Source organism: Danaus plexippus (genome assembly GCF_018135715.1).
Source record: "Danaus plexippus chromosome 16 unlocalized genomic scaffold, MEX_DaPlex mxdp_23, whole genome shotgun sequence".
NCBI classification, from domain to species: Eukaryota; Metazoa; Arthropoda; class Insecta; order Lepidoptera; family Nymphalidae; genus Danaus; species Danaus plexippus.
Genome location: NW_026869851.1, coordinates 2,753,489 through 2,765,201, shown reverse-complemented (window position 1 = coordinate 2,765,201; position 11,713 = coordinate 2,753,489). Strand labels below are relative to the sequence as shown.

At 30.6% G+C, this 11,713-nt stretch overlaps 1 protein-coding gene across 3 annotated transcripts in view; it reads right to left on the bottom strand.

The window, feature by feature from the left end:
* Positions 1-5: 5 nt before the first annotated feature.
* Positions 6-11,713, bottom strand: part of LOC116771702 (adipokinetic hormone/corazonin-related peptide receptor variant I) — a 34,213-nt gene continuing 22,505 nt past the window's right edge. For 2 of the 3 annotated variants that reach the window (XM_032663624.2, XM_032663625.2), the window contains exons 2-8: positions 6,556-6,871; positions 5,964-6,112; positions 5,600-5,743; positions 4,413-4,576; positions 2,412-2,535; positions 1,246-1,390; positions 6-872 (exon numbers count right to left, since the gene is read on the bottom strand). In XM_032663624.2, coding sequence (XP_032519515.1) covers positions 678-872; positions 1,246-1,390; positions 2,412-2,535; positions 4,413-4,576; positions 5,600-5,743; positions 5,964-6,112; positions 6,556-6,819 — 1,185 coding nt within the window. In that variant the 5' untranslated portion in view covers positions 6,820-6,871 and the 3' untranslated portion in view covers positions 6-677. Of the gene's footprint in view, positions 873-1,245; positions 1,391-2,411; positions 2,536-4,412; positions 4,577-5,599; positions 5,744-5,963; positions 6,113-6,555; positions 6,872-7,761; positions 8,034-11,713 lie in introns of those variants that run through there. The other variant, XM_061528041.1, reaches the window with a different exon arrangement.

The window sequence follows — 11,713 nt, the reverse complement described above, 5'->3', positions numbered from 1 at the left end:
ATTAATTATTTTCTATTTTTATTAACAAAAATTTCAATTTAACTTACATATTAAGGCTTATTTGGTACAAATTCCATTTCACTTGTGACATAAACCGAGTCTCTATCACTTCACAGCCAACGTACGATTCAGTGCCCCTACTACGAGCTTTCTGGTTTACAAATGTTATATTTAATGATGAAGATTCATACTAATATAAAGCATAGTAGGAGCAATGAACAATAGAACATCAAACTTGAAAACTATAACAACTACAGACAGCGGAAAACTCATACTAGGGGCACAAAACTAAAACATATAAAACCTTCAAATATATCTCAGTTAAATTACAAATATATATCAAACACAACATACACAAAGTGAGTATCAAAATTATTCAAAAGGAATGTCTTGATGTATTGTATTTATAAACTTTGAAAGAACAACAAGCCGTTAGTAAAACATATAAAATATTTATCACATATCTCGACTACTATATACAAAAACGAACAACAACTAAATCTTATGTCTTATCCTATATATAGATATGTATAAAGACTTTAAAGCTCTCCTTTGTTAACTAAAATATGCTTAAGAGAGAATTTCTTTAGAAATAGAATACACGCTTTATACACATTGACCATTTCGTTGCGGACGTCCTTCGTTATTATGACATAATATTATTATAGTTATTTCAATCAAACGATACCGTTCACATTGTTGTTGTTGTTTATGTGTTTCTGGGATCCGTTCTTTGCTGTGAATCCCGAATCCCGTCTGCTGTGCCTGTCACTCCGTTGTCTAGCTTGGGCCAGAGTCGCGGCAGATATTTCCATGGAATCGCCGTGTGGAAATCTTGAACATCTCCGCATACCGTTTCGACACCGTCCGGTCTACAAAACAATTAATAATATTATGGTAAAATTAACTTAAATGACAAGAAGTAGAATTCATAAAATTGCAGTTACTGTTATAAGGTACCTACTTTGAAATTGACTGAATTATTTAATTACTACGTCGTGCGTCATTATTTGAATAGCTATGTAGGTAAAAAAAAACTAAAAAAATATGTAGTTTTGGTTGAATCTTCAATAATAATATTTATTCTATATGACAGGAAGCGTTGTATTTCAAAGACTGCAATCATGTTTGTGAAATTATTCATACGATTATTTTTATATTCCAGTCAAATATTTTTTACTTCTCAGTTAACTTAAGATATAAATATTCTGAAAATTTTTAATAATTGATACGGAGAATCCTTACATGACTCGATCTCCAAGTCCAACGGTTTCTGTTAAAGACGCCGTAAACGATTGGATTAGCGCAGGAGTTGGTGCACGAGAACAGCCACATGGCCTTCTGGAAGGCTGGGTCTAAGCTTTTCACTGAATCTTTATCTATCCAGTACCTGTAGAGAGTAAAGAAAGTAAAGCTAATAACTAATGTAGAATAGAAAAAAGATAGTAAAACTGACCAGTAAATCAGTAGCATACGTATGTAGAGAAAAAACCTAAAACTAAAAACAGTAGGTAGTCACTACTAATAATAACAAATCTTTTCTAAACTTGTAGGACAGAGGTCAAGAGCAACACCCTGTCATCGCGGGTGCTTTAAAAATATACCTCACAGTAGTTAAAATACAAGGAAGTTGAATTAGAACAGTGGCAAAAAAAAAACAAAAATGCTCAAAGCAATTTCTAAAATATAAATTTTAAGTGAAACTGTTTGGTGCTCTCTAATGTGTTTCCTGATGTCACCCAAAGATTACTAAGAATTTTAATATTCATAGTTTTATAGATTGCTTGAATATTTTGTTTTTTATTTCGTTGCTATTTACAGTAACCGTGATCACGGGCAGACGAGATGGTAGTGAAAGTTTTAACATGTACTCTCGAAAATCTTACATATTCGTAACTTAGCTTTATGTCGAAGAAAATCAACAAAATTAGAAACAACTCACTTTTTCATAAACAAGAATTCATCTGGCTTATGTGATAATGAAATAAAAATATTTTTTTGACAAACTAATAGAATAGTCAACATACTTTTTTTTTTGTAAATTGAAAAATTGATTACATTTTTCTCAACAATTTCGTTCTTCTATTTAATACTACTACTGCAAGTTTACTTCTTTCCAATAATTTTGTTATTTGAAATTAACAAAAAATGTATAACATCTGTATTTAAATGTTCTATTTTAACATTATAAAAGCAAATTCATATTAGAATAAAAAACTGCCAAGTTAACGTATTTTTAAAGTATTTAATGACATAAATAAAAAAAAAAAATTTCACAAATTACTTGTTTTTTTTGGAAAATCCACTATGGTCTTAGAAACGTAACAATAGTTTCTATCTTCTGCGAGGTGAAAGATTATCAAGATAAAATTTTGTGCGTGTAAAATCAAATAAACGAATAAAAAACTCACCACAAACAGTAACAATAGTAAGGCGACCAACAGGCGAAGAATACCAGAACTATGGTCACAGTCATCTTTAAGGTTCTAGCACGAGCTCGTCCTAAAATACCAACTCCACTGCGACGCATTTTATCTGGAAATAAAATAAGCAATTATCATAAAACTTATATCAACAAAAATAAGTTATTATAGGAACATATAAAAATAATAACTTGTATTACAATCGTCATATTCTGTTAACGATTTCATATTTACAACTTTGCTATCTAAGACGCCATGACTCACGTTCCTATATGAATTTTAAGTGGGTAAATTAATAACGTTATTCGTAACATATCGTATACAGGGTGTCCTCGTAAAGAAATACCTAGAACGGGATTCCCTTTTTATTATTACTTTATTATAAATATATTCATTGTTTTGATTTTACGAAGCAAAACAATGTTGACCTACATCATCCGAAGAATGATGCTTTCTTTGGATACTATATATACCCCACTGGAAACAATAAGGGATCACTTTAAATAAACATGTATTTTTGTATCGTAATTTTATCACAAACAAATGTGATAACGAACAATAAGTAATAAATGATAAGATCTAAGATTTTCGCGAGTTTTATTCATTTAAATGAAACTAATACGGTTGCTGAAAAGTAACCGAAACGTCGGGAGTACGTAGTTTTTTTACAAAAATAAATCACGCGTAGTTTGTCCGAAAAATATTAGTTTAATTTAAGTAATAAACGGCTTCACAACTTACTATTTTAATATATTTATTTTGCTGTATGTAAATTTATTTATTACTTCGATGTTATGGTATTTATATTTCAGTATCATTTGTAAACCTGTATGATAATATGTGCGGAGACTTATGAATAAAAATTCCGAACATCCGCACGCAGAAGCAAAACAGTGGTGGTACTGAACGGTTACATGACGAAGTAAATTTTCCTGGACGCACGTGTATAAAACGTGACAGGAATGAGTATGATAATAAAGGGGCAGTAACAGAACGTATAGAATTAGGAAGCCATGTGGAGTGACTAGTTATACATACTGTGTAAATAATTATTATTTATAAGATATATATATCAAAGTTATTTCTTTCTCTTTTAAGATTTTTTTATCCTCATCTCGATATTAAAGACCTTACGGAAACTTTATTTAAAGAAAGATAGAGCATATTTATTTAAATTTATAAAAAATATAATAATAATGCTGTCGTAATAATCATGCTGGGATCGTTAAGACTAATTGGTTTTCTACACTTTATGTACATGCAAGACAAAAGTCGCCAAACATAAATACATGTTATAACATATATATATTGAGCTACTCTCTAAGGATTTTATATTCGACAGGTGACTGAAAAATCACACGTGAGGAATTTAACAAATAAGAGCTATTTAACAACGTTATTTTATATCTATTATTCTGTTAGTATATAGGAAGTAAATAATATTGTACATAAGTTATATCAAAATAGCCTGCTTTACAATACCTCTCATTAATATGTCACATTATTCTTACACGTGACTCAATTTAAATGGGGTTAAATCAACCGGCTTTGACTAGCTAATGGTAATTTGGATATTAACCGATCGTTTGTTGTATGTACAGTGGTTTAGGGTTACGTGAGCGGGTTAAATCGAGGGCTATAACGGTGTAACTTGTTTGTCACCATAACAGAAGTTATAGTAAACGTATTTTCGTTGATTCTGAAGATAATAAAAATTATTTTGTGCTTCATAAATCAAAGAAGAAAACTTCAAGCCCATTCTAAATATATAGTATTTTTAAATCTCTTTTCGAGGGATGTAAAAGGAAAGTTTATACATAATACATTGAAATAGACATTCACGCAGGTTGTAGATATATGATTCATTATTTCGTCATAGTAAAATAATCAAATTAACTTCACATAACCAAAAAGGTGTCATGTAATTATTACTCTTCTACACGAACTACTTTTATTCTTCCGTAATGACTAATAGAATAGCCCTCTCACCATTAGCAGTGTTAGCCCTCCGTATAATCTCAAGAAGGGCCGCTGAAGAGCAGTAGAGTGTTGAGACCAGCGGTGCCACGTACATCAGGGCCATGTTCACGAGAAAATAGGCGAACTCGTGACGCTCCGTCGGCAGCGAGCCGTAGGAAACGCATTGGTAGTATCTGTTGATAGCAATTATTACAATATAATTATCTCTCTTAAACACTCGCGAGTCCTGATTGTAATACAAATTAGACAGACCCAGTTCTTATTTTAAGTTCAACTCAGTCAATCCTCACGATGAAGTGCATATAATTTTATACACACCATACCAGATAGATGACCCAAAAAAAAGTCTAAGATAGCCTTATGATGTTAAGGATTGTTTTATGTATATATATTATTATTTTGCGACATCATATTTAACGTGCCCTATTTTATTGGTGACTATTGCACAGATTCTTAATAATATAACAGATAATGATAGAAAATTTTCGTTGGTTATATTAATTTTCTCACAAAAAAAAAAAATAACTCAAGTGGAAATGCGGAGACGTTTTCCACATAACAATTCGTATTTCACTCATGGAATATAAAAGGGAACCCTTCTAGGAATCCAAAGGAGAAATCGTTTAAGAAATTATTTTGTATTACGTGTGACATGAGTACGTAATTTAAGTACTAGTATTTTATTTTTTACTTATCAGATTGTTTCCGTTCCTTTGACAATCATATATATATATATATTCTCATTTAATTACACCTCATTTAATAATATACAGAAACGCCTTGATTAATATATGTTCAATATAGAGTCGGTAATTTCCATTACGAAATAAATAGTTGGTAATAAAATTTTGTATACGAACGTGATCAATGAGAATAAAAGGATATGGGTTCTATTTATGATACACTTTAGATAAGCTGTTATTGGTCGCAATTTATTGACTTGGCTCTAGACCAACGATCTAACAGATGTCCCGAGACTTAAGGGTAATTCTGAATACGTTATAGGTTTCAGTTGTTCTTAATGATTATAATCTGTATATAATAAAGGCGCTGTAGTGAAATATTTTCATTAAATGAGTTTTTGTTTATTGCAAATACCAAGTATACAATAAAATATAACTATTTCTAGTTGTTAAAAAATAACAAGAAGCTGTTAGTATTAGAGCGGTTACAGTAAAGAAATCAAAAATCTTTACCCTCTAACGTCGGGGTGTTCTTCCAAATGGAATATAAAGCTCTGAGGCAGGCTGGCGAAAACAGCACAGACCCATGCAACCGTCAGGGCGCGGCGGACACGAGCCTCCCATGTTACATTCAAAGGCTTCAGTATAGCGTAATATCTGAAAATTTAAAAACTACAAGTCAATACTTCACCATTTGTGGTTCAAATAAGCAGGTATACATTTTATATACATAGAATTGTTATTAATAGTATTTATTTTCGGAACTACTAACAGACGTTGGAGCTATTATAAAATTTTATGGCGCAGTTGAATGACGTGATTTTGTGGGTATTTAATGTTTTTATTGGTTGAGATCGATGTGAAGTCGTAACCTCACCTGTCGATCGCGATACAGATCAATACGAAGCTGGAGAGATACAATCCGAAGGTCCTCGTGAACATCATCAACCTGCACATGAGATCACCAGCCCTCCACTGGACAGTGCCCGCCCAGGCGATCTCCAACGGCATCATCAGAAACGTCACCTGGATACACGCACTGTTGCAGTTCAACCAAACAGTATACAAACTACAGATAGTTTGAACATCAACCGAAATACGGACCTTAATAAAATGAGTTGGATACATTTTAAAGGATGTGAATGATTAAGGACCTTCTCTATTTAAAGTAGCAACCGAAATAACTGGCAGGCGATTTTATTTATGAAATTACTTTTTTAATTAATTTATCATATCTTTTGATTATTAGCTAAATATTTCCGACGAAAGAAAGGTAAAAGTAAATAACTAATTTATTTTAAAATGAATTTTTTAAACGAAATAAAGCGTTTGTTTTTTTTTTGTTTTGTTTTACGTCATTGAATAACAATAACCTTGAATATGTTTACAATTCATTACATATTAAAAGTATTTTTTTTTGTATGTATGTTGATTGCTAAAATAATACTAGTAAACAATGTAACTCTCACCATAAGGTCAGCGACCGCCAAATGCATTAGCAACACATCCAGCCTACTGGCTCGTCCAGCTCGTCTTCTTTTCACCAGCTGTGATAGAACTGTTAAATTTCCAGCCGCTGATACCATCATCAGAACGCTGTACACCACTATGGAGACCATGTGGCCATGGTTGAAACGCATTTCGAGGGGCAATTCGTCGCTGGTGGCATTCAAATGGGTCCAATTCTTCTGCGAGGCCCCACCGGGCCCAGAAACCTTTTCGTCTATATCCATGATTATATTTAATGTCTAAACGGCATGACCTTTCTTTCTCGCTATGTAATGCCTGGAACAAAACATTATTTTGCTTTAAATGTATTCACTTCCTCGGAATTGTGAATTTATATATAAAATGATATTAAGATATGATTTATGGATACCACTCGGATATTAGCGTCAATGAGTAAGTGCATTAGAGAAATTTACGTTAGAACTAAAAGTATCAACATCCAAAAGTTTCCATATATATTATAAGCAGAACAATTCTTACGATTTTTTTCTTTGGAAAATAAAAATATATAGGTAAAAATATTTTAATATGTAGATCTTTGTTTTTCTGATTTTGCTCGTTTAGTACACGTAAAACATAGTATTATTTAAAGATATTATTCTATAAAGGTCATTAAGGTAGCTCTCAAGTCATTTCTTAATTGTTTTAGGGATTATCTCGCTCCGGCTCAATCGAGTAATAAAATTCAATTTATATTATCTTCATGCTTTGATTTTATTGAATCAGATTCGTTTCAGTTAATGCATTGGACCTTTACTCAATAAGAGATATTTAATGAGGTTTGTGTCTCGTGAGATATTAAAGTCAGAATTCATCAAAATTAATCTTGTTTCTCATTAAATGTGTACTCATTCTCAACACCGTGAGTTTTGTAGACTTAAAGTAATTAAGAAAGTTTGTTCTGACGAGACAGAAGTCTAATCAGGTGCTGAAACTTTTTAAGAGCTTCTTATGTGATACCATTAATGAACATACAAATTGAAACGCACAACAGCTTTATTTTTTTTTAATTGTCAATATTTAAAAAATTATGATACTACATTTACAATCTCGCCTTGTACTTCGTCTTGTGCTCGCACCTCATTAACTCGCAGCTCGGGACGCGAGCGTTGCGAGGCGCGAGACGAGACGCGAGGTGAGCCGCGAGCGACTATTTACACTCTCACCTTGTGCTTTGGCTCGTTCTTCGTCTCGCGACTCGTACGCGAGTGTAAATCTACTATGATGATGATGATTAATATTTATTACTTATTGTTTATTGTTTTGGTAACGGTTCGTTTAACATGAGCAATTTGTTTTAAATTCGAAATATCTTAACACAATTGTCACAATGTCATTTTGACAACTTATTCAAATCGTAATTTGTTATCTTCAAAGTCATCTATTTGCAGAATATAATCTGTAACATAAATTTCCAACTGTCAAAAACGTCATATTAGAGATAGCGAATTTTGTGAAAGGAAAGATAATGAACGCGAAACAACAAAGTTATGTCCTTTATTGATGCTATTAAAAGTTTAAGATTTGTTTTTTTTGAAATTCCTAAGAATATTATTAAATTGATAATACAATATATACTGGAAATAATTCTTGATATCCAACACTAATAAGTATTGTAACACATTCACATTGTGTTATTGTTATATGAACAGTATTTTTTTTCAAATTAAACACATTTTTAAGCTAAATACGAAACGCACTGTCAGTTGTTCGCTCCTTGCAATGTTTCTTGTTTACTAATATCAATAACATAGTTTTGCGAGATTAGCTGCAAAACTAGTTCTTAATCAAATCTATAGATATATATAATATATTAATAGGTTTGCTAAGAAGATATAATGTATGTATGTGTGTATATGAAAATGTGTTTATAAATAATGTATTTGAATTCATCGCTTTGCAATCACAGATAATATATGTATAATTATATTATTTTTAATAAAAAATTACAATTATATTACGAAGATCGGTTTATAAAACATTATAACTTCTGGCGCTTTCACAGAATACGGTACTAAGGGTACGGAACCACAAATACATCAAAGGCTTGTAAGAAGATTACATGTGAGATTCTAAGAAATTGTTGAATGTCTCAACATATAATGTGAATGTAAACGTTCTCTTACAATGATACCAGCCAATTTTAATGTATAAAATTTAATGTGAACTCTGAAAAACTGTGTCGTCTCATGTCTGTATTAATTAACACTTGAACGGTTTAATGAAAAAATGTTCTAACGCTGATTTTGTTTTTGGTTAAACCTGACAAAACGTGAATTTATATCAGGCACGGACTCTTCCAGAGTAACACGGAATCCCAGAATCATGTATTAATACTTTATGTATCTTCAGACAGAAAATAAAAATGGTATATTGTAAAATAATTTTGGTATTGTAAATATCACCCTGGAGCTGGACTTCGATGAATTCATAATACCTAATGAAAATCACCGTTTTATAGACTAATTTTACAGTCAAAGTTTGTCTCGATATTAAGCCTCTTAAAATATATTTCCATAAACAACCCTTGAAAACGAGATAACGAACTGATTCTCTGTAGAGTTTCGATTATATATTTTTTTAACTCCAAAATATTCTTCAGCATGGCCTGTTCTTTCCTCAATAACCGCGGAGTTTTGAAAAGGCTTTCAATTACGTTGACTTTCGATTGCTTTATTTTAATATAATTCTATCCAATTTGCTTAAAAGCATATTGATTGATTCTCAAACACTACCGTTCCCGATTGATGCCGACCCCCAATCTACATATTGTATATTTTTAATTATTCATTAACAACTGCTTTTTATATCTAAAATGACATTTCGATGGGATATTTCTGTTTCGTCATTTAACAAAATGTTTCTAAATAAAGAAAAATACATCAAAAGATTTATTTATAAATGTCAATTAGTAGGTAATTGGTTTTAAGAAACATAATATTTTTATAAAATTAAATTATGATCAAGTCTTTGTAGTTTTTATTCTTATTATCATTCTCATAATGAGTTCATGAAATAAGTTTTATAATTTTGACAACATTTGTAAAATAATGGTTATGTGTGAATTAGTTATTTTTTTTTTTCATTTTGTCAAGATTCGAAAATATTGTTTAATAGAGTTTTTAAATTTATTTCGTATAAAAAAATCAAGAAATTGTAATTGCTTCTATTTCTTTCTTTCTTGCTTCCAGTTAAAAACACCTAACCACTTACACTTAGGCCGAATATTTATCAGTAAAAGCCGTGGCTCTAACTGTTGAAACCCTTGACATTCGACATTCGCTTAAGATAAATGACAATGTCTTAGTGTGAATGAAGCCTTAATATAGAAAAAACGTGTTATCAGCGCGTTTTAAGGCATATAGATTAAATGACAAATTATAATAAATCATTATCAAATCAATATAAATTTTTTGTGATTTTATAAAACTCTACGAACCTTCTCCCCGTCAGAATTATGTTTGTAAAAATATTTACTTTTCAGTTTTAATAATGGTTTTCGTATATTCCAAGTTATGGATATGGCTATCCAGTTTTAATGTCTCTTGGTTAGGAGTTTAGTGCCTTTTTGTAACAAAAATCATACATATTCTTATTTATTTTGGTAGTAATAGCTCTTGGTAGCAATTTTTATATATATTTTTTTTTATGAATGATGTAATTTTTCAGTCATCTCATTACTGGCTTAGAAGCTAAAAATAAAAGAAAATATACATTATTTTTTTCGTTTATACTGATGAAGAAGAAGTGTCTTGTGAAGGTGTGTCTATCATAATAATAGTATTCGGAGTGTATTTTATAACAACAAACGTATATAATTTTAATAAAGGAATGGCAAAGCTTAAAGATAGGTTCAGTCATAAATTAAAATCATTAATATATAAGAAAAAAAAAATATTTACAATCTGTTAAGTAAGGAGTTGCGTATGATTTTTGAAGGTGCAAGATTAATTTTTTTTAATTCAAACGGTCATCTGTTTTTATAGAAAATATATTCTTCATATTATCTCGTAACAAGATCGCATATATAGTAATAAGAATGATGTTACAATGTGTGTTTGTGTGTGTGTGTGAATGTGTATGTGTGAATGTGTGTGTGAATGCATATGTGTTAATGCTTTCGTCACTTTCGTTCAGAAACAGGGGAACTATATGAAATTATTTTAGTTACATTCAATGTGACACAAAATGAAATAAAATATATGAAAATAAACTATAATAACAATATTTATATAAATGCTTCTTCTAAACATTCCTATTACATTAAACTTGAAAGCTGTTGAATTTGAATAAGTATTTTTTATATTCATGAATATTCTGTTGTTATAAACTAATTAAAAACTTAAAGACGTTTACAGTACATGTTATTGAAAAAGTTAATGAGTTCTCTTATATCTGTTTATATCTCTCTGATCTCAATAAGATTCCGTCACGTCACATCCCATGGACATATTATCAATCAAAACAAGCAGATTATTTGTGGAAAAAAAGTGGTATAAAAGTATTGAAATAATTAAATTAGCAGAATTTATTAGAAGATTACGTATACGGAGACTTGGAAAATATAAAATAATTTATATAATATTATAAATCAAATATAATATAAATAAAACAAACCCTATATATATATATGTGTCGCTCCAACACGGCCAATGTTAAATTCAATAGACAGAACGAAGGAATTCCTTTATCACAGTAAACCTTGATATTTTTTGATGCGTATGAATGAAGATTTGCAATTCTATGAAGACATTTTCTCCGTTTTATGTACAAACTACACATACACGTCTTACACGAATATTTTGGAGGCGAATAATAAAAAGACAACGCTAGACAGTGATTCTGTATGAATAACTGATTATAATACTATAGTTTGGAAACATTTTTATAATGTTTATGTTCTAATACGATAATCTCTAGATCTGGGAAGGTCGTCAACCTAAAGGTCGCATATGTCGAAGACATCGTTAGTGCTTGCTATCACAGGATCGCCGATGTCAAAACAACAGTTGACATTAACATTTGTTGTGACTTTCTTTTTATTTTCCACTAATGAGTCTGTTGTTTTCACTGATAGTTGGACTTTACAATCGTAAACAACGTATTGTAAACACACTG